General features: G+C 45.7%; 1 protein-coding gene across 1 annotated transcript; it reads left to right on the plus strand.

The window, feature by feature from the left end:
• Positions 1–577: 577 nt before the first annotated feature.
• Positions 578–23,172, plus strand: VPS26B (VPS26, retromer complex component B). The gene is made up of 6 exons (XM_030330877.2): positions 578–1,261; positions 10,024–10,180; positions 15,475–15,639; positions 18,454–18,629; positions 20,260–20,402; positions 20,821–23,172. The coding sequence occupies exons 1-6, from the start codon at positions 1,039–1,041 to the stop codon at positions 20,965–20,967; spliced, it is 1,011 nt and encodes a 336-aa protein (XP_030186737.1). The 5' UTR covers positions 578–1,038; the 3' UTR covers positions 20,968–23,172.
• Positions 23,173–23,273: the final 101 nt, after the last annotated feature.

The following is a 23,273-nucleotide window of genomic DNA, read 5'->3' on the forward strand; positions in this document are numbered from 1 at the left end:
CGCTCAGCCGTTTCCACTCTATTAACCAATGAACAAGGTCTTCTTACCGCATGCGCAAAGAATGGGGCGGATAAGGGACTGTAGATTGAACCAAGGTTCCACGGGGTGATTTTTTAGGTTTCCCTTTAAGTTGTGGGGGCGGGGGTCAATAATTAAATTGAAGCTTAATAGAGTTTTTCTCGCCTTATATTTTTTAATGGGACGACTCTTTAAAGAGAATTTAAGACAGGAACCTTCGTGTATTAAATGTCACCTTTGCCCCCCATCAAGCGACATTTCCCGTGAGTGTCAAAGGGCTACCTTTACCCTGTCAGACAGCGATCGAACGTTGTATATATTCGAATGTGGATGGTAGCCTAACGTTTATAGAACTAAAACAATAAAGGAAAACAAACAAAAAAGCACTCAGAAAGTGTATCTGCAGTTCTTTTAATTCTACGGGACGTCTGGCCCCAAATTCTGGCAAAACGCCGTAACTGCCATGTCAACTAAGGGAAAGGCCGGCCGCCCTTTCTACCACTGCACATGCGCTGTGAGCACACCTTCCGGCAGCCGGGTGGTGAAAGCTACAGAGGCGGAGGCGAGCGCATGCGCGCTGTGTCTTCAGCGCGTCCGGGCTGGAGACTGCGCCCCCCTCTGCACCTCCGCCCGAAGCTACCGAAGCACCTCGGTGCGTTGCACCTCCAGAGGCCAGGGCTGGCTATCTGTGCTGCTCAGCGCCGCTCCCCACCCGGTGGGCGGCTGTGGCCACGCACGCCAGGGATCTACACTGCCCCCCTCCAATTGCATTGACCGCCCTCGCCCCTCACTGCCGCCGGCGGCTCGGGCTCACTGGACACTGGCGAGCAGCGGTGCACTGGTACCCGGGCGCTGCAGCCGGCCCTCCCCCCTCCCCGTGGAGTCGGGAGTAGTGCAGTCGCCCGCCGTCTGGCAGCGGAGCTGGGTCCCGCGTCCAGCCCTCCGGCCTTTGCTTAGGGCCCTTGATCCGCAAAGAGGAGCGGTCTTACCGAGGCCGGCCCGGCCCCGCCCGGCGGTGAGATGAGCTTCTTCGGCTTCGGGCAGAGCGTGGAGGTGGAAATCTTGCTGAATGATGCGGAGAGTAGGAAGCGGGCCGAGCACAAGACAGAGGATGGGAAGAAGGAGAAATATTTCCTCTTCTACGACGGAGAGACGGTCTCCGGGAAGGTGAGCCTCGCACTCAAGAACCCCAACAAGCGGCTGGAGCACCAGGGCATCAAGATCGAGTTCATCGGGCAGATCGGTGAGTGGGCACCCGGGCCTTCCTCCCGGCCGCGTACGCCGGCCCAGAGCGCCGACTTGGAGGCGGGGGGAGCGGGGTGGTTCGGGGCCCAGTTCCGATGAGGCCTGTGGGAGTCTCTTGTCCACTGCAGTCTGAGGCCCGCCCGCCGGCGACAGCCCCTGCGTTGCCGGCTTTCCTGCCAAAAGTGACAGCGCACCGCGAGGGCGGTGGGGGTGGCTGAGGAAGACAGGGAGCCTCCCCGCCGAGAGCCTCATTGTTGTGGGTACCTTGCCCTGAGATACTCTAGTTGTTCCTTCAAACTGCCGCTCAGCTTTGCTTCCTGCCTCCAGGATTTCCGAGTGAGACGCTCTCCTGCCATAGCCTGCAGGTGGGTTTGTTAGGGGGAGACCTTGATCCAGTACTGCTTTTACCATTGTCTGGACATCCACAGCTGTCAGATCCAAGTTAAGTTGGTCCTCTGTGCCTAAGTTCACTGCCATCCACCCACTTTTCCTTTTAGATGTGGTGATGGAGAGGGCTCCCCACCCTTCTCCTGTCTCACCTTAGCTCTGATCCCCTCTGTTAGAGATAGAAAAAAGTTATCTCAAAGCTAAGGAAAGGTGTTTTGAGAAAACAGCTCTGCAGTCTTCAGTCTTTCTGTCTACTTAGCTAGTGTTTCTAAGATTTATTAGAATGCTAGTTTTCAGTTGACGAATTTTCTTCTTACAAAGAAATGATCCTTCTAAGTCCAAAATTAAATGATCGGGGCGCCTGGGTGGCTCAGTCGGTTAAGTGACCAACATTGGCTCAGGTCATGATCTCACGGTTCACGAGTTTAAGCCCAGCATCAGACTCTGGTTGCTAACAGCTCAGAGACTGGAGCCCGCTTCAATTCTGTCTCCCTCTCTCTCTGCCCCTTCCCCACTCGTTCTCTGTTTCTCTCTCTCCTTCAAAAAAAAAAAAAAAAAAGATCATAATTTCTCGATGCTCTAACAATCTTCAAACATGATTATTAATAATTAAAACTAGACTTTAAAAGGTGGTAACAATATAGAAGATTTTGAAGCTGCCAGTGAAGGTGGGGTTGTCTCTAATGCTAAGACTATTTGAAGTCTTGTGTTTTTAAAAACTCTCAGGTACTTCTGAAATGCATGGTCTGTGTCATTAGGTCAGGAGTAGATTCACAGTAAATACTCCTGTGGGCTGAAAAAAGCTTCTGTCAAAGGATTCATACCCTATAACACACTCTGCATGTATAACCCTGTTCTTAAGGACTTCCTGAGAAAGCTCGTCAAATACTTTCTCTCACATCCTGAGAGTTCAACAAAGAATCTGTTCTCTCTGTTTTACAGAGGCAGGAAACACTGGCACAAGTAGGAGGAATCCTGGGAAAAAGAGTCTATGTGGATAGTGCTCTGGCTGAAGTATTTGCCTCTGGTACTTAAGAAAATGAAATCAGGTCAAATACTGGCTCTTTACATAGGAAACTTTTTTGTTATTTTAAATCCAGAATATGAGTGGCCTTTTATGTAGCTGAAGGGGGCTTGAGAGTGAATTTTATACCCTCTGTTTTCCTGCCTCTAGCTTGGATAGTGTTTCAACAGTAGTACTGTTGACATTTTGGGCCTGATAATTCTTTGTTGTCACATGACATTTAGCAGGATATTTACCCTGGCCTCAACCCACCAGATACCAGAAACACCCCTAAAAGGCACCCACAAAGATGTCTTGAGATATTGCCTTATATCCTGTGGAGAGTAAAAGCACATCTAGTAAAGGACCACTAGGTATATGGGGTGAATCCAAAACATTTTATGCTAAGCATATTGTATGAGATAGTTGAGAAGTCCTTGCCTACTGAGCATCTGTATTTTCAAGTAGTTTTAAAGCTACTGCATGGATTCTTTGGCTCTGTAATATAAGTGTAAACAGTCACACTCTGTGTCTTATACCATCACTACAGGTGATGATACCTCATCAATACGTGAAAGGTGATCAGAATGTCCCCCACCCAGCAGTGTGACATGAGCTGTTCTTGGGGAATGGGGACAAGGCCTCCCTCTAGTTCAAGTGAAAGGAAGTTGCAGAAGCTGCTTGCTGGGCCTGCCCTGCCTGGTGTCTTGTCTAACTCCTTGAATCCCAGGACAGCAGCCCTGCCAGGTTTTCTACCAACCTTTTATCTTTCCTTGGTAACTCTTCCCAAGCCTCTGAGCACTGTGGGCAGTGTTAACCCTGTGACTTTGAGGAAGCTGTGTCCCTCTCTGGGCCTCAGCTTTTTCACCTGTAAGGTAGCAATAACAGTCAGCTTGTGAGAATAATGTTGAGCTGTCAAGGGATTCTTCTTCATGAAGAGTATGATCTATTTTTGTTGACAGTCTACTGACCTCAGGGCACCAGAGCGAGGCTAGTGAGTAACTTTGCTGAGGTTGTGGTCCCGTGGTTTTCTCCTTCATTGCATCTTTGACTATGAATGAACTGGGTGGAGCTTTGGTGGAGTTCCTTGGTCTGGCTCTATGAGTGACATACAGTATAGATTTTACTGTACTGGAGTAAGAAAGTTGATATCATTGTGCTCTGTTCACCTTCCTTGTTGATTTCCATTTTAGTTCAAAAGCATTCTTGTAAACCATAGTCTCTTGGGTTTGTTTCTTTCTTTTTTCCTTCTCTCCTTCCTTTCTTACAGGGAACAGTTCCACAGCTTGAAAATCAAGTGCTTTACATAATCTTTTTATCTTTATGATTAATTTCTTTTTCCTCCTGATGAATATATATTTGTCCCACCTGTGTATTCATTTGAAGGACAGACTGGTACATGATTAAGGGTCAAGCAGACAAGGTGACTTGAATTAGATAGGGCTCAGTTTATAATAGCACAGTCTTTGCTAGGGTCTTGTGAAGACCAGAGATAATATACGTGATGTGCACGTCTTGGCACACATCATAGGTACGCAGTAAAAGGGAGTTAAGATGATCATTGTCATTTTCTCTTGACTCATCAAGAAGTTTCCAGGCACTAGACCTTTAACACATGTTACCTTGCAGTCACCCTGATTTCTGTGCAGACCATCCATAAGAAATGTTTGGACCAGGTTTGCCTCCCCTTTGGTCTGCTTGTTTGTCTCCCCACCATTGCCTTCCACTGTTTTCTGAAAGGTGTGTTAGTGCAAGTAAAAACCTATGAGAGGGACTCTACACAGAGTCTTTGCTGAGACAGCTATTTGGCCTTCTGTTGCATTGGACCTCTTTGGACCCCATTCCTCATAGTTGCCCAGACCCTACTTAGAAAAGCTGCTATCTCAGTCTTGATTTTGGAGGTCCTACCTCCAAAAGGAAGAGGGTAACTTTTGTTTCTTGTCCCTTCTCTATAACTTGCTCTCGCAGTCTCATCCGCACTCTTATATTCTGATGATTCCCAACCTCTTTCTTTGTCCTGACCTGAACTCTACTGAGTTCCATGCCTGTGTTTCCAACTGCCTGCTAGGCACCTCCACCTGGATACCCCATAGGTCCCTCTGAAACACATCCAAAACAAAACCCCTTTCTCTCTGTGCTCCAGCCTCAGCCCTGCTTCTTGTCCTGTTTGCTCCACTGTGGCCTATGTCACCTGTGTCCATTCAGCCTCAAAAATCTGGAAGCCATCTTAGACTAACTCCTCCCACATGCCCAGCTGGCTCTCCAACAACTCTCTGATATGTCCCTATTCTGTGGTTCCTCTCCATGCCAATGCTACTGCCTTTTGTAACTCTTTTGACAGCCCCCTCCTAACTGGCCTTCCTGCCTTTCCCTCCCTCATCTTTCAGTTCATTCTTGTCTTTCAGTTCAGTAAGAATGAACTTTCTAAAAGGCAGTTCTGACATTGTCAGTCCCCTCCTTAAAATTCTGCTCATCAACTTTCTATTGGTTGAAGGGCAAAAGTGTACCCAGCTCCTTCCTGAGTGGCCCTGCCTTTCTGTCCAGCCTCATCTCTCCCTTACCTTTCATCCTCACCCTTGTAACTTCCTTAAAATATGTTTCTTTTAGAATCTTGGCATCTTCCCTTTGTGAAAATCTTTCTGCAAGGTATGACCTTCTTCCCAGACTCATACTCATTCTGAAAGCCCCCAGCAAACATGATATCCAGATGACTTAAGCCTTTCTTCCACTGTTCTTCTACAGGCCTTCCTCACTGAAAACCAGTGCGGTAGCTAATCTCTAGTCTCAGTGGCTAGCACAAAGTAGGTGCTCAATAAATAATTGCTAATGGTACATGGTCAGATCTAGGAATCAAAGGCTGTGTTCCAGATTTTTTCTTCCAACTCCTCCTAGATAAACCAGAGTTACTTGAATGAAGGAAAGGGAGAGTGCAGATTTGCTTTGCTGCTTACTGTTAGGAGACAGGGTTTCCTGCTGGTGCTGGTGGCTGAGGCATTGGTGAGCTAGGTGTGGCCCTTACTCCAGGCCACTGAGAACTAAGATGACTTACCCACTGACAGTCACCCATGCACAGCATCTTCACTGAGGGAACTAGGTACAGAAACATTAAAGCGGGTGTCAGTTTGCTTGCTTTTGCATGTTTCTTTGATCAAATTTTCTTATTCCAAGTTGAGGCAGGTTTCTCCCTGAGTATAAGAAAATATGAGTTGTGATCCACTCAGTCCTACACCAACTGCTTGGATGTTGCACTTTGAATGGTGCCCCCTGAGAGTATAAGAAGGTCTTATTTATTCACCTGTGTTGTATATGTTTTCTGTTACTTTCAGTAAGTTTTTGAGACATATTGGGTTTCTTCCTGCACCTAGTATACTTTTTCCAATGGCTTGGTCTGTTGTAACAAAACCAACAAATGTGTGGTGAGGGCATCTCCCGTGTCACTGTGACAGCTAATGGCCTACATTTTTTTTTTAATATTATGAAATATTTATTTATTTATTTATTTATTTATTTATTTATTTTAATGTGAAATTTATTGTCAAATTGGTTTCCATACAACACCCAGTGCTCCTCCCAACAGGTGCCCTACATTTTTAGAAGAATGCAGTGTGGTATATAAGGAGCATAGAGGGAAGTTTTTTAATTGTTAAGAGAGACCATTTTTCCGCTGCACTCATTTGGGGGGACTCTAACGCAGGACATAAGGCAGAGCTGGACCACCTTGGAGACTAATGGGGTTAAATAAACCAAAGGTAATTAGAAGGTCAAAATTACAAGGGAGAACAGACATGATTACTCCTGTCTTCCAAAGCCAAATAAACAATATTTGGATTTTTAAAAAAGTTTTTAAAATTAATGCCACTAGATGGATCTGAACCCATCAGTGCTAGTCAAGTGTATACTTCTAAAAACTCCAGAGGCTTTCTGTATTTTAATTCATTAACCCATGAAAAGCTAACTAAAAGGCAATTGAGATTAAATGGATTGATTCTAGCCTAGTAGTGAGTTGTTGCAGGGCTTAGAGAGCCCTGGAGAGCTGTATCTTGCTGGGGATGGGGAGCCCAGGGCTGTTACCGCTCCAGTGTCTGGGAGATCTGGGTGGATGTGGCCAGCGTGAATCTTGACTGGATTGCCAGTCCGCAAACAGTGGCTGGGAAAATCAGGATGAAGACAAGGCTCTTTGGAAGTCTTTTTGCCCTTGCTGACTTAACTTTCTTCTAAGACCTGCGTGAAGCTTGGACCAGATGTGGTTCCAGCCCTGTAGCAGGTCTCAGGTCGTCTCTAATGGTGACCCTGTGATGCAAAGCTGGCTCAATTTCCTTCCAAAGTGGCAAATTCACTCCTTATCCGTTGGTGGCAAGTTTCATCATGAAAACATCCCAACTACAAAAGTTACTTCCTCCTATTGGACTGAGAAAGACAATCAAGACAGGGAAGTTACCACAACAAAAAACATGGCCAGTTCCTACTTCTAGCTTGAGGTGGCTTGTTGCTGAGGGCTTTGGAGTTTGGAGAGAACTAGAGATGAATTGTCACTGCATCTTTGAAATAGATACAGGCCATTTATAGTCTCTTGACAGCTTAAACCTCTTGCTAAAACAGCATTGGGATTTCTGTTCTAATTTATGTGAGAGAAAACCAGACTTTCTGGCAAATAGTGAAGTATGGCTGCTATTTCTGCCCCTTTGCACCACAATGTTTGCAAAAGCATTGCAAATGGCTTATAAATTATAAATTAAAAAGCCCAGTCCAGCCCCACTCAGACTACACACTGGCCACTGTTCCATGACAATTAATGTAGGAGCTAGTATTAACATGTGTCCAGGGAGAAAAGCACTAAGGAGAATGTTACACTATGCAGGGAAGGACCTCTCTTACCAAAGGTGGCCACAGCCAGGTGCCCTTGCTGGGTCAGGCAGAATGTTGCTAGGATCCCCAGATGCTGGCAGTCTGCATGTTCTCTGAACGCTCTCAGGTCCTTCTCTGTTCTGTTTCTCATGTTGCCTTTGGGCTCTGTGATCACAGTTGTATATTTTTCCATCCTTCTCTTTCCATCCTTTTCTTGACTCTGGGATTTGTCATTTAAAGATCATGGATACTAGGGCTCTGCCTTGCCCTAACCCTGAAACTATGGGCAGAGTCCAGTGCTTGGGAGCTAAGACACCAGGTCCCCCAGTTAAGGGGTCAGTTCCCACATAGGCTCCAGGACCATCAACAAGGACTTGTATAGCAGCAGATCCAGGAGAGTAAGTGAAGGTGCCCTTGTCACCGAGGCTCTTCCCACCTACTCACTGCACTTCCTTGCATTTATTGGTGGGGGGGGGGGGAGCGCGGCACATTTCTTGGATTTTAAAACTAGCAATGGATTGCTCACCTTTCCCTGTCCTTTCCCTTATTGTTTGTAAGTGTCATCTCCCATTTAGTGACTTTGTGGAGTATTACTCACCACCCAGAATGCTACTTGCTACTGATTCCATTTAGTGTTTGGAAGAGAGAATGGATTGTTTGTAATATAAAGTGGATCAAAGTGTAACTACATAGGAAATCAGCAGCAAGCTGTAATCACAGAATACAATGTAAATTAATGCAGAAGTGGCACTAGTTTGGGATTAACCATGCTGCTGCCACCTTCCTGAGTTGCATAAATCTTAACGACAGAGCCCACTTTGCTTTAGAATGCTTCCTTGTCTGGCGGGGGGGGGGGGGGGGAGAGGGGGAAAGGCTTCTCATGGAATAGGTTTGTCAGAACCAGCTCCTCAGGCAGCAAGGGGTTGATTTTGCACTCAGACTGAAAGCACTGCTTGAAACCATTTTCTCTTTCTGGGCATGGTTCTCCCCTGGGGCAGGGCTGGACACTGCATTTCTTGGGCCCAAAGTTTCAGTCCTGATCAGGGCTTACATCTTGTGCTGTCTGAGGCTGACCTGAGCAAATGCATCTCTGCCCCACTGCCCTGATGCTCTGGTTATCCCTGAGAGAGATTACCTGCTGTGCTCTGGAGATATGGGAGCTGGTTTGGTAGGCGGTTGTCCCAGACACTCCTCTCCATGGACCTGTTTCTTTATCCCCAAGCAGCCAGTAGCAGAAGGAGTTAGTGTACTCCACCTGCTCCATGTTCCCAGTTGGTTTACCCTATCACAGTTTGCAGCCTCACATAGGACCGGAGCCCAGAAATGCTTGAGATGTGGTACCTTGACTGTAATGTGGCCATATATACTCATAGTCAGTATTAAGTGTCCCCTCTGCACAGCCAGGTACTGAGGAGGTGCCAGGAACCTGGGGATATAGGCCTTATCTCTAAAGACCATGCATATAGAGTATCCTCAAATAGCAAAGTACAAATAGGTACAAAATAATATAGAATAAATTGATAACATGAACTTATAATTAAGACTCGAATGCCAGAACTATTTCTAGAGGAGGAAGAATTTAGAGCAGTGCTGCTTCTCAAAGTGTGGTCCCTGGACCAGCAGTACTAGCATCCCCTGAGGGCTTGTTAGAAATGCATATTCTTGGGCCTCACCCCAGACACTACAAGTGAGGCTGAGCAATCTGGTTTTAACAAACTCTCCAAGTGATTTTGGCACTCCCTGAAGTAGAGGAACCCCTGATTTAGATGGAGGGAATAACATTAAAACTTCTGCGTCAAATTGGCCACATGGATTCCCTTGAGGGATAGTAGCAGCCAGCAGCTAATATGTTTTGAGTATTTACTATCTATTGGGTACTATTCTGAGTCCTTTACCTGCATTACTTCCTCTAATTCTTAATAGAACCTTACGAAGTGGTTATGTTATTACTCCCATTGTACCAGGTCATAAAAACAGATTCATTCTAGCAGGAGATCTCTAATCTCAGCTTTGCAGCCAACTCAGATTCTAAGCCAATCATTTAACCATGCTATGTCTCAGTTTCCTTCTCTGTTAAATGGGTGACAAGGCCTGTCCTAGATACTTCAGAAGATTATTATAAGGAAGATAGGATTAAATAACTATGAATATGCTTTCAAAAGTTAGAAACAGTTTTAGAAATGTTTTTAAAACAGTGTGGTGTTTTTGTTACCGGTTCCCCCGATATATCTCTTAAAGTACCAGCCTGATGTGCTAGAGCAGAGTTATATTGGGTTTTTACTGTGCCACAGAATTTCTCTATATAAAACCGAGTGTTTGGAAAGTGGGGAGGGAAGGAGATCAGTATATAGAGAATGCAGTGCAAGAGCGGGATTAGGGAAAGAAAAGGAGTCAAAAACAAGGCTGGGGGAAGTTTGTTTTGGAGAGAGGTCTCTCAGAAGCGGGGGTCCTGCAGCCTGGGATCCCCCTTGTTAAGCCCTGTGTAGCTTGGGGTCCGGTTGTAGAGGCTGACGCTCTCTCTCCAGAGCTCTACTATGACCGTGGGAACCACCATGAGTTTGTGTCCCTGGTGAAGGATTTGGCCCGGCCCGGAGAAATTAGCCAATCACAGGCCTTCGACTTTGAATTCACCCACGTGGAGAAGCCCTATGAGTCATACACAGGCCAGAATGTGAAGCTCCGGTAAGTTGTTAAGTTGTGTCTGCTGTTTCCCCACCTTGTCCCTGCTGTTTCCCCACCTCACCCCTGAAGCTATCTACATTTGAGTCTTTTTATATAGGTATTGAGAAGGAAGAGAACTGAGAGCAGTGGCATGCTGGTAAATGTTTAACAATGGACTCTCTGGGAGGAGAAGCCCTAGTTTATAGCATTTGTCAGTTTCTGTCATGTAAATATTCCTACCCATGGCCAATTTCAAGCTCCCAACCTGAGGTGCCTGATTACAGAGTTGGGCAGAGATGTACGGTAATCACCTTTACATAGCATTACTGTCAGACACTAGATTTTAATTCTCCTAAGAGCAGACAAAATCGGTAAACTGTAGCAAGATTATTAAGAAGCAATGAGTTTTGAGTATGTATTATCTTTGTTTTTAATAGAATCCATTTAAGTTTAGGTAATTTAGGTTTTTTTTAATTTATGTTTATTTTAGAGAGAGAGAGAGGGAGTGGGAGAGAGAGGGAGGGAGGGAGGGAGGGAGGGAAGGGCAAAGAGAGAGGGAGTCACAGAATCCGAAGCAGGCTCCAGGCTCTGAGCTGTCAGCACAGAGCCCAATATGGGGCTCAAACTCACAGACCACAAGATCATGACCTGAGCCGAGTCAGACGCCCAATCGACTGAGCCACCCAGGCACCCCAAGTTTAGATAATGTTTAAAAATTGCTATATTTAACAACCAGTTTATAAAATTCCTGAAAACTGAATAGTCAGCTTTCATACACTGGGATGAGCTATATCCCAGCACACCATGGGCTGCACATCAGGACCTGCAAATCCTCGGTCCATCTCTGCCACACAGCAGCAGTGGGATCCTGAGCTCTTGCTTGAAAAGTAGGTAATAGATTTGGATTCTAGTTCTGGGTCTGTCCTCCACCTTTTGGGGTGACAGGAGAATAAAACATAACACAGATTTTCAAAAAATTTAATAAACACAATTTAAGTACATGGGACTGTTTTTATTCTTCTGGTTTCTGAGGATAGGGACTGATTCCAGGGGCCTCTTGGGTTAAAAAAAAAAAAAAAATCCAGGGGGCGCCTGGGTGGCTCAGTTGGTTAAGTGTCTAACTTCAGCTCAGGTCACGATCTCATGGTCCGTGGGTTTGAGCCCCACATTGGGGCTCTGTGCTGACAGCTCAGAGCTTGGAGCCTGTTTCAGATTCTGTGTCTCCCTTTCTCTCTGCCCCTCTCCTGCTCTCTCTCTCTCTCTCTCTCTCTCTCTCTCAAAAATAAACATTAAAAAAATTTTTTAAAAAATTAAAAAGTCCAGAGCAGCTCTAGACTCTTGGATGTAACTTGAGATTATGTGAAGTTACTGGGATAAAGCCAACTTCCTCCATCACTCTGGACACCTGGCTCCAGGTTTGATGCCACCTTAAGATCAGCTCATCTTTATCACCTCAAGGCCTGGTTTTCGGATGGTGCTACAGCAAGACCTTTCCTCTCCTTCTGTCTCCCTGGTCTCCCCTCTTCCGTCAGAAGAGTGATTGTAGGCTCTTCTTTTTCAATCTTTGCAGAGAGGTCTAAACACTGACGTTACCCAAACTAAAGACAGTGTTTCCTAATTGCATTCAGAAAAGGCTACAACAGTAGCCTGTCTAGTTGTCACCTAAACTTGCCTGTGGGACTTACTGTTATTTAATTTAGTATTTTCAGTGGATTGCTCTTAAATGTTTTTAAGTCAGAAATAAAGATGTTGAAAAGAGTGGTGATACTTCAGAATATGAAAAATAGGATTACCATATGATCCAGGAATTCCATTCATGGGTACACACCCAAAAGAAGTGAAAGCAAGGGCTCAAACATCAGTGTACACCCACACTCATAGCAGATTGTTCACAATAGCCAGGTGGACCAACGTAAGTTCCATTAGCAGATAAATGGATACACATACAGTGGAATATTATTCAGCTCTAAAAAAGGAAGAAAATCCTGTCATATGCTACAACATGGATGAACCTTGAAAACCTTATGCTAAGTGAAATCAGCCAGCATAAAAAGACAAATACTGTATGATTTCACAACAATGTGAATGTGCTTAATGCCACTGAAGTATGATTAAAATGTTAAATTTTGTTGTATATATTGTAGGGGAGGAAAAGGGTTTTTTCCCTTTTTCGATCTTAGGTCGACTGGCTGAGGTTCTGCAAATCAGACTGACAGAAGACAGGCTAGCAAGAGAGAAGCAGACCAGTTGATTCACATGTGCATTGTGCATACACACAGCGATTGGTCATGCAACGGGGTGGTTAGAACTCGGAGCTTACATGAGCATCTTAACAGAATAATAATTTCACAGAGAAATGACGAAACAAAGGAAAGGGACTTTGAGCTTTTAGGGGCAACAAATTCTGGGAAGGTAAATATATGGGGGAAACAAATGGAAAGTAAGAGTTTGTTTAGTAAGATTTGTTATGTAGATTTCTCTAGTGCAGTCTCTGGGCTGATAACAGTTGTCTCTGATGATTAAGAATGTTCTGCTCTTCCTGCTAGAGAGTGGGGAGGGCAGAGAGTTTTTCTTGTGTCTGCTTCTTATTGCTGTATATAATCCTGTACCAGAGTGACATATTTTGGAGTGGCATACTCTAAATCCCTTCTGTATTTTACCACACACACGCACACACAAAATGAATAAAAGAGAAAAAAGTGTTGCTGTCCAATTAGATGAAGACTTCAGGATTCATGTTGAGAAAGAGAGGAAGTCAAGAAGAGAAAATTAGTTAAGGGAAGTTTATAAATTTCAGTTCCAGATTAAGGGCTTTTATCTTATCAGGCAGAGGGAAAACATGAAAAGATCATTCTGGACTCCTCTTTCTTTATATTTGGTTGAGGGAGTGGTTCTTTTGGACAATTAGTTTAAAGTCAACCCACACTATTTGATGAATGGTGCAGAGACAAAATTGTTAGAAGGCTAGTATGAGGTTCTTCCTAAGCATCTTACCTTAGTAGACACAACGGGACCAGGCAGAAAATGAGGAATTTAATAGATATCAATAGAATTGACCAGTGAGTGGAGATGCAAACATATGGCTATCAGGAAGAAGAGATGACTTATATTTTAAATGATTCATCCAATTTTAAAGCCTGCAGCACTGGCAGAATGTGTGAAAGTTCACTAGACAGTTGGAAATTCAAGCCTGGCACTCAGGACAGAGAAATGCACTGTTGGGAGTCCTCTGCTCAGGGGTAAAAGCTGGTACATTTTTCAAGAAGGAGAGCTGAGGGAGAAGAGCCCAGGCAGGATCTATTGGGGCATTTGGTGGGGGGATAAGAGGGTGGGGTGGGGAGAGAAGCAGGGTAAAGCCCTCTTGTGGAACTATGGGAAGAGCATTTCAAGGAAGAGGAGGAAGTATTATACATTCCAGTGTAGAAACAAGCTAAAAGAAAAGACCGCTGGATTTAGAAACTAGGGGACCATGTGTTACCTTCAGGAGGACAGTTTCTGGTGGTGGAGACAGAAGCCAGGGGTGAGTAGTAGTGACTGGAAAGAAGCTGCAGTAGTTAGAACAGGACCCCTCAGTGACAGCTGTTCCAGAAGAACGGTCAAGAGTGTAAGACCTGGAATGTTGGGGAATTGATGAGTTTGGGACTTTGTATAAACTCAAAGAAGGAGGACTTTATTAGAGAGAGATTCAATATGTTGAGAAAATTGGAAAACTTGAAGAGTCAAAATACCAGACAGTGGTTCTCCACCAAGGCTCCTGTATTAGAATCACCTGGGTGGTTTTAAAAAATGTTGATGCCTATGTCCCTCTGTGGAGCAGTTACATGTCAGCTCTGCCTGGCATCAGGATTTTGGAAGCTGCTCCACCCCCCCCCCAGGGTGATTATAATGTGCACCCAGAGTGAAAGTCATTCTGCCTGATGGAGGAGGAGAAAGGTCTTGAGAGACCAAGGTGCCGTTGGAAGGAGGAAAGGATGGGCAAAGATACAGATGCACATTTAAGCCCTAAGTTAGACACAGCACAAAGCAGAGAAGGGAGAGAATTAGAAATCTTGACTTGGAAGGCCTTCCTCTTCTCAGTAGAGTAAAAGCTGTGAATCCCACAGAGAAGGGGAGAGGAGGCTTGAAAGCCTGAACAATTAGAAAAGGGTTAGGGACAAATAAGTCTTGGGGAATGTGGCAGAAGTTACTGAGATGAATAAAAGGGTTGCCAAGCATCAGTCAGGGCCACACAGAGGAGAGTAGCCTAAATGTGCAGTCGATCTGGTTAGCAGTTTTCTCCAGGAACAGTTGACAGGTGATGCAGATTATCTAAGTTTATTTTAGAAGAAGATATTAAAAGGGTGTTCATTCACTGGGTATTAGCACAAAGTAAGTCCAGGGGACACGGATGCTGGGGATCGGCTGCACTAGGGTGGCTGACTGGAGAGGTCAGGCTTGGCTTACTAAGCCCTTCAGGGGCCATGTCTCTGTTCTTCCCTACTTGTCTCCTACTGCAGCAACACCTTCCCAAGGATCCACAGTTCAGCCAGAGACTATCTTTGTTCAGGACCTCTCCCACCTCTGCTGCTTTACTTGTAAGGTCTGCTCTGCCTGAGTGCCCTTTTCTCTCTCTCTAGCACTTGATTCCTCTATCTGATTTAGCACTTGCTCTGTGTTCTAATTTTTCTGTTTGTTGACCCACCCTCCCCAGTGGACCGTGAGCTTCCCATGAGACTATATCTTATTCATCCTGTGCCAAACAATAAACGTTTGCTGAATGAAGAGCTGACTTACTTTCTCCATTCCCTATTTCTCCCGTTTAACTCGAGGGACTTGAAAAATGCTTATTGATTGAATATTGTTAAGTAAACAGGCATGCAAATAGAAGAGTGTAAGACAAATCCCTGTGCCTGAAGAGCCAGGAGTTAGTTGAAGAAGTAAAACCCGTACACAAATATACATGGTAGGCAGTGGTAAGGAGCATGAAAGGCATAGGATAACTTGCTATAGGCATATAAAACAGAAACCATTTTTATTTAGGGCAGTGTTCTCAGCTCAGAGGATGGGCTTGAAAAGGGATTTGAGGGAAGATCTTTGAACTCCCTGGAGCTATAATTACAAAATTTCATGTTATAAGTGCATATGTTCATTTTTGTTTGTTTTGTTTGTTTGTTTGTTTTTCCGGGATAACGGTCCACTGAGGTAAATTCTCAAAGGAATACAAAGCCCCAAAGGTGAACCACCGTAAGGGCTTTTCTCCAGTGGCCCTGTTTGGTGAGTAAATCAAGGCAGCATCTAGAAACCAGAAGTGTTCACAATACGTCTATCTCCTATAGGTATTTCCTTCGAGCCACCATCAGCCGCCGTCTCAATGATGTTGTCAAAGAGATGGACATTGTAGTTCATACACTCAGCACATATCCAGAGCTGAACTCTTCCATCAAGATGGAGGTTGGGATTGAGGACTGCCTGCACATTGAGTTTGAGTATAATAAGTCCAAGTAAGTATCTGGGGCCTCATGGTTGTGAACTATTGAGGGAGGTTAATAAGATAGTACTTAATGAGAACGCAAGTTGGTGGAGTCCTGGCCTTGGCTGGCTTGAAGTGACGTGTTCACTGACATGGTACCATGAATATATGTGCCAGGCTGGTGAAAGGTAGATAGAGTAGGAAATCAAACTTCATTCTACTTAAACTAAACTGTTTGCAGTTAAAAAGGTACATTTAAGTCAAATACCCCGCATTGTCTTTCAGAGTCAAGCTAGACAAACTTTGAAGTTGTTTTGGTACAGCTCTTGCCTTCTACTGATGACCACGAAGCATCTCAGAATACCATTCCTGTTATCATTTGTGTCTGATCTACAATATGTCTTTACAGATCAATGTGAAGAAACCAAACACTGGCCACAGTTTGTTGCTTCCTCCTGAGCTTAAATGAATTGTAGCAAAGAACACCTCTTTATAAATGTCTTTAAATTTTAGCTGGCAAGTTGGGAAGCCATGTCTATTTTAAACTGTGTTTGCTGTCTGAACGTGAAACTATTTAAGTGCTTGTAAATCACAAAACTTACTGACACTTCAAAAATGTACCACAGACATCTTTCTTTTCAGTATATACATTCCTGAAAACGTTTGAAAATCAAACATGCAAAGTAAAAGTGTATTCTATTCACAGAGAGCTAAAAAAAGAAATTAGAGTCTCTAACTAGGGTTCTCACTAGGGAGACCCTCACATCAGACCCACTGTTTTCAAGAGCAACAGGGTTGTCGGGGGGAGGCAGGGGGGTGTTGTTGAGCCAATTGGCTCTCCTGTGAAGGGAGAGGAACAGGGCTTTTTAAAAAACTAGCAACATACATAGTTCCTAGAACAGGGGTGAGGGAAAGGCATATTTTTTTCCCCTGCCCTGGAACCACTTGTGACCCAGAACGGGCCCTGCTTGGCTGGTCCCACCTATGGAATGGGGTGAGGCGAGCTGGGAGGGGGTGTTGATCTGCCCCAGGCAAGGACACGTAAGGAAACAGCCTTCTTCCACTTTCTCCTCACAGTCTCAGGGCTCTTTGGGCCTTCTGGAAAGGAGCCACCAAAAGTGCATGCCCACCAGTGCTCTAGCCACCTGGTAAAAGGGGTAGTTGGCAGGCAGTGCTACCTTGTGGAGCTCAAAATAGCTGTCAGTCAGCAATATGTTCAGGACCAAGCATGGTATGTGAAAGGCACTTCAGGGAGTCTATTTCATAACATCAAGAACTGGGTGTTCAGACCTGTCCTGCCCTCTCAGCAGGCTGTGCTGTGCAAAAGGAGTCTAATGGAGAGCCTAATCCCATTCTGCCATTAAGGATTGCCCTTGGGGTAAGATTAGCAGGTAACACTTTTATGCCTCAGGTTTCTCACCTGAAAACTGGAGTCCTGGATCAGGATAATGGGTTTCAAACACATACAGAAAGGATGAAGTGAAAGAAGAGCCAGGAACCAGGGTTCTATGCCCTCCAAAGGAGTGATACTTTTATGTTTTTCACATTTTAGTGCTTCCATGTAGGATTTCATTGAGAATAAAGGAATTTCCAGGGGCACCTGGGTAGCTCAGTTGAGAGTCCAGCTTCAGTTCAGGTCAGGATCTCAAGATTCATGGGTTCGAGCCCCATGTTGGGCTCTGTGCTGACAGCTCAGAGCCTGGAGCTTGCTTCGGATTCTGTGTCTCCCTCTTTCTTTTCCCCTCCCCCTCTCGTGTTCTATCTCTCTCTCTCTCAAAAATAAACATTAAGAAAGATTTAGAAGAAAAATGTTTAGTTTTTCAAAATTTGAAAACCCCTAGAATCTATGATCTCTCAGCATTCCTTCTAAAATGCTGGGAGTGGCCTACGTGCTGCTTTTGTAAGTGTTCTTAGGTTATCTACTGAGAGTGTCTGCAGTCTTCCCAGTTAGACTGTAAGCAGAAAGGCAGAATGCAATAGAGGGGAGAAGACAAGCCTAGAAATTAGGCACCTGGGCTTACACCCTGTGTCTGTCCCCTACTCAAATCTGGTGCAGGTTTGAACCAGGGGTTCAAGATAGGGGTTCTATCTTCTTTGAACTTTCTTTTCTTCACCTGTAATATAAGGAGGTTGAATTCTAAAGTCCCTGCCAATACTTACGTCCATGATTCTGAGCTTCAGGTTTGAAGATTTTCCCCTCTGCCTGCATGTGCACACACAGACCACTGGTACTACAGAATGACTCAAAAGCTTGAAAGGTCAGAAAGCATCGTGCAGCATGGCCGAATTCACAACAGCTCACAGAGCACACACCATGTCAACAGGGCCCAGAGAGAAGGTGCCCATGGAGCAGTATGCATGCCCTGGCCTGTCACATCCACAGCAGACGAAGCTGCTTGCTGCAGGCCACCAAGGCCCACTTCCCAAAAGACGTCTTGTGGAGTTCAGAGACAGAGAGCAAGACCTGGTTCCTGTATTTGTGGGGCTGGACTCCCATACATCAGGACATCTGAGACAACACATACACAAATACACAAGGCATAAACAGAATTAAAGCACTGGAGAGATAGATCAGATGAGCATATAACATGCAGGAAAGATGTCCTGTGCTTACATACGGAAGAATGGAAGGGATAGGGACTACTGTGATTCAAGTAAAGAGCATAGTGGGAAATCATTCTGCAGTGGCAGTTGTGGTGAAAATATGAGTGAGTGTGCACCATGACTCCCCATCTTTAGCCAGCCTGCATGGCGGCGCCCCTGTCCTGAAACCCAGAAGGCCTGGAAATGTGCACAGGTCAGTTGCTGTACACACATCTTGTTTTCTGTGCTTTCTCTTCCCCAGATACCACTTGAAAGATGTCATTGTAGGGAAGATCTACTTCCTGTTGGTGAGAATCAAAATCAAGCACATGGAGATAGATATCATCAAGCGGGAAACGACGGGCACAGGCCCCAATGTGTACCATGAAAACGACACGATAGCCAAGTATGAGATCATGGATGGGGCGCCCGTGAGAGGTGAGCATCCTGGCCCCCAAGCCCACAGCCACCTCCCCTGTTTTCCCAGGCCCAGCATGGAATTATGGAGGGGCCTGGGGTGGTTATACTGCTAAAGTAAGATTGCCTATTCACCTATAATTTCTCATCTCTAATTGTTTATTGTGGATCCCAATAAAGAGGAAAAGAAGGGCTGGGTATATGGAACTCCAAGATCCTTCTCTACCTTCACCCAGAAGAGCTCCACCTTGGCCTCGTTTACACATTGAGCTTGTACTGGAGATTTCATCTTAAGAGTTACACGTCTTAAAAACAACAACAACAACAACAAAAGCTTGAAAAGTACTGGTTTAGCAGATAGTTTGCACATTTTACCTACTGACATTCTTTGCTACTAGGGAGCAAGATATTAATGCAGAATAATCATTTTTGTTCCTTAGTTCTAGCTCTTATGAAATGACTCATTCTCTGAATTCATTCACCAAGTGCACATACTCCATCCAGCACTACCAGGTGCCACAGACCACACCAGGAACGGGACAGAAACAGTGCGCCTCCGCCCCACCCACCCCAGAGCTGACATTACATCTGGAGTGAATGGAGTTGCAAGCTTTGTTATTTGGGGAGTCTGTGATTATTTGGGAGTAGCAATCATTTATGTTTTTCTGGCCCTGCAGCCATTGATGATGAAGAATATATTTTTTCATTTAGAAGTGCTTGGTGATGCCAAGGTTTTATTCAGTTTATTCCTACATGTCTTCCATGTGGAAGGAGGGGACAATGACAGCCGATTCTTGGGCATCATCATTCTAGGTCCTTGCGGGGGGATAGGACTGAACTCTCCTGACTCTCTGCATGTTCCATTTTTTTCACCAGCTGTACAAGTAAACCCACTTGTCATTTCCCCTGAGAAATAAGACAAAACAGTAGATAATTAAAAGTGCATTTATATTTAGCTTAGGCTACATTATAAGTTTGGCCTTTCTCAGTAGAATTACTGTCCTAATTTCATTTCTCTTAAATTAGGAAAGGCACAGTGTTAGAGCTGGAAGGGACCTAAAATATCATGTAGTCTGATTCCACAATTTTCCACATGAGAAAATTAGGGTCCAGAGAAAGCAATGGACTTACACAGAAGTCATACAACTGGTTAATGGAGAACTGGGACCAGAATGAGGATTTTCTCTTTTTCAGATCACTATACCACCCTGTTTATCCATCTTAGAGTGGGATGTGTTTTGCGGGGCATACACCATTTAGGTTGGAGGAAGGTGGCATTGAAATTGCTGACTGACATGATGAGTTAGCTGGGGCTTGGCAATTGGCCTGTTAAAACACAACAACTAGACACATTACATATAATCGAAAGATGCTTAGCAGTAGTATCCTGTGCTGTTCATACTCACTGGTCTCTATGTTGGAACAGTGAGAGAAGATGCAACAGGACCTGGAATCGAATTGCAGAGTCACGTTTTTGCTTCAGAAGATCACTGAGCCACAGAGTGCAACTTCCCAAAGGCTAGAAGTATTCCCTTGAGTGTGCCATGACACGCTCAGGTGGCGCCTCCCTTGCTGTGGGCAGAGAGTGACTTGGTGTAAGGTAGGGTGGGTCACTTTGCCCTTTGCTCTGACTTCTGCCTGGCCCTTCCAGGAGAGTCCATCCCGATCCGGCTCTTCCTGGCGGGCTACGAGCTCACCCCCACCATGCGGGACATCAACAAGAAGTTTTCCGTGCGCTATTACCTCAACCTGGTGCTGATAGACGAGGAGGAACGACGCTACTTCAAACAGCAGGTGAGGCCCAGGTACCTCCCTGAGACCCCTGGCTGCCCTAGAGCCAGCACAGGAAGGGCATCATCCCTGTGAAGATCAGGTTCCATTTCTGACGGATTAAGTGGAGTGGTATAGGGGAGAGAGTTTATTAGTCTCTGTGCCACTTGTTGGTTCACTGAGAGGGAATCCCATGACAAGAATGAGGGTCCCTACTTGACACCTCAAATTCGCTTTTGCAGGCCCAAGGCCAGTGACCACTCTGCCCTTCCTGCCCACACCAGAAGGAGCCCTGGGTGGTGTGGACAGTGGCTATCTTTGGTGAGAGAGGAGCAGAGGAGGTTTTGCTAAGATTCCTGGGAGAAAGTTAGAGCCTCTGGGAACCCCACCCTCATGCCTCCCTCTCAAGATATCATGTCACCTCCTTCTCCCAATTCTGCAGGAAGTGGTGTTGTGGCGGAAGGGTGACATTGTACGGAAGAGCATGTCCCATCAGGCAGCCATTGCCTCACAGCGCTTCGAAGGCACAACCTCCCTGGGTGAGGTGCGGACCCCCAGCCAGCTGTCTGACAACAACAGCAGGCAGTAGGCCCCCAGGGCCAAGAAGCTGCTGGGCTTCCACCCAGCACCCGTCTACCAAACACCAGCGGCTGGGGGAGGGGAGGACGGTGTGATGTTCAACTGACCCGTTACTTGCAACCTGAAAACAAATCATGTTTTGACTTAAATTCTTTTTTTCTGAAGAACCTAAGGGGCGTGGGTTGGGAGGCAGTCTCCTTGAGATTCTGCGGCTGATGTGAGAACAGGGAGAGGTAGCATTCTGGTAGCTGGTCTCTCTGGGGAAAAGAGCCTTTTGTTGAGGCCTTCCATGGGGGGCTGCCTCACATCTTGCAGGGGAGCAAAGAGCAGGCATCCTTGGATCCTGGGTCTCTGAGCTTCCTGATACAGGATCTGAGCATGTCCCTGGGATTCTGAACTGCCAGCGGGGCCAGGGGGTAGTCCTATCTTATTCTCCCCTCTGCTGTTTCTGAGGTAGTGGCCAAAGAAGCTGGTCCTTCCCCATCCTAAATGGCAGCAGGGAGACTCAAGATCAGGAAGCTACCTCTTTGGGAGTCTTGGATGTGGTGCTTTGACGTTTCCACAAGCCACCTCCTTTCTGGCCTTTCTCTCACTGCTGGGACCCAAGCACCTCCCTTCTCCATCTTCTACGGACTCTTGTCAGTAATGTCCTGGAACAGAAGCTTGTGGAAGGGCCTTTGGCTGTTGTCCCCTCACCTGTGAGAAATTCTGGGCACAGAGACACCTGGGGTTAGTGTCACGCATGGATGGCAGCAGTGTTGGATATAAGAGGCCAAGCCAGAAGTATGGTGACTATGTGTGGTTGCAGTCTGCCTGCACCCCATGACTGCACTCTCCAGCCCTGAGGGCTGGGTGGCTCTAGGATACTGCTGTGTGCCACAGCAAGCCCAAATAAGGGCATGTGTTTCCTTTAAGAGATCCCGGGAAGGCCTTGATCTCTTTGCTTCCCTAAGAATGGATCCTCATCACTCCTTGCTCTCCCTTCATTTAATTTGTGGGAAGTAGGGCTTCTAAGTTTTGTTCTTACTGTCACCCATGCCCCTTCATTCTCTGAGTTTCAGGAGGGAGAGGAGAGCCTCAGCAGAAGACTCTGCTACACAACTTCAGAATAATTCTGCTTGCCAAATTATGTCTTCACCTTCACCAGTTGGCTGACCAGACTTTAGGACCATTGATGTTTTTGTTTAAAAACATACAGAAACTCTTGCGGGTATTCTTGTTACATGAAAGGAAAGGGGACCTTCCCTCTGTTGCACTGTGCTCGGGCCTATTGGAGTAAAGGTGTTGACATCCTTTTCTGCCTCATCTGGAAATGACCTATTGGCCTTCCTTCCCTTCAGGCAGACCCCATTGGCCAATAAGTCCAATATCTGTGGGTCTGAGTTCTCTATAGTTTGGAAAGCAGGGGGTTTTGTTCCTTTGTCATCTTTTAGTGTGGAAAATGGGGACTCCTCTTTTCCTCAGAAATCAGTGTAGTCGTGGGCCTCTGACTGGGCAGGGCTCATGGGTCAGGACTGAGACTGGGGGGAGAAGACACTGGGATGACACTAGAGGTTGACTGGGGACAGCAGAACCACAGAAGGTAAGGTGGCTCCCCCACATGCTGGACCCCAAGTTCAGGTGCGACGGACAATCTCATGGGAAGAGAATCACCCATTCAGCTGCCCCTGGATTATCAAGTTTGGAGTTTAAGGATATGGGGGAGGCAGATTGTGTGCTCCTTGTCTTTTCCAGATCATGAGATTAGGCTCTGGTGTGCCTCCCATAACAGCTGGTATTCTAACTAGAAAGTTCCTCTGCCTCCCAACTGATAACCCAAATTCATTTTCCAACTTTCCTAACATCTTAAACTTTTTTTTCTGGGAGAACTAGAAGATAGAATTTGCTTTTATTCTCTCAGGAGCTGTGCACAAGCCAGGTCTTCTGTTTTCTCTCACTCTGCCCCCATTCTCTACTTCTCTATGCGACTGTGGAAGTGAGAGGAGGGACCGCCCCCTCCTTTAAAGGTCCCCATACCTGGGAGTGCATAGGTACTAAACCAAGCAGTGCAACTTGTAATTAAGCAGCTGCAGTGTTTACATGTTTCTTAATGTGTCGTCTTTTCAATGGCTGTATTTTAAAAAAAAAAAAGAAAAAAAAAGAACACTTGTTTCAATTGTCTCTCTGATTAAAGGAAGCCCCTGTGGCTTGGAGGCATTGTGCCCATGGTCCACCAGGTTCTGTGGTTTCTTCTGTCTTATACTGTCTTATACTCACACAAAAGGGGAGACAGACACCCACCCTGATCCAACATGACACCTGCCCTCTCTGTGGCTG

This window comes from Lynx canadensis, chromosome D1, assembly GCF_007474595.2.
Source record: "Lynx canadensis isolate LIC74 chromosome D1, mLynCan4.pri.v2, whole genome shotgun sequence".
Lineage (NCBI taxonomy): Eukaryota > Metazoa > Chordata > Mammalia > Carnivora > Felidae > Lynx > Lynx canadensis.

Bases quoted from the DNA above. Each gene is read 5' to 3' on its own strand.
- VPS26B (XM_030330877.2), top strand. From the start codon at position 1,039: ATGAGCTTCTTCGGCTTCGGGCAGAGCGTGGAGGTGGAAATCTTGCTG. The intron at 1,262-10,023 runs GTGAGTGGGCAC...CTCTCTCTCCAG, and splicing joins CGAGTTCATCGGGCAGATCG to AGCTCTACTATGACCGTGGG. The intron at 20,403-20,820 runs GTGAGGCCCAGG...CCAATTCTGCAG, and splicing joins GACGCTACTTCAAACAGCAG to GAAGTGGTGTTGTGGCGGAA.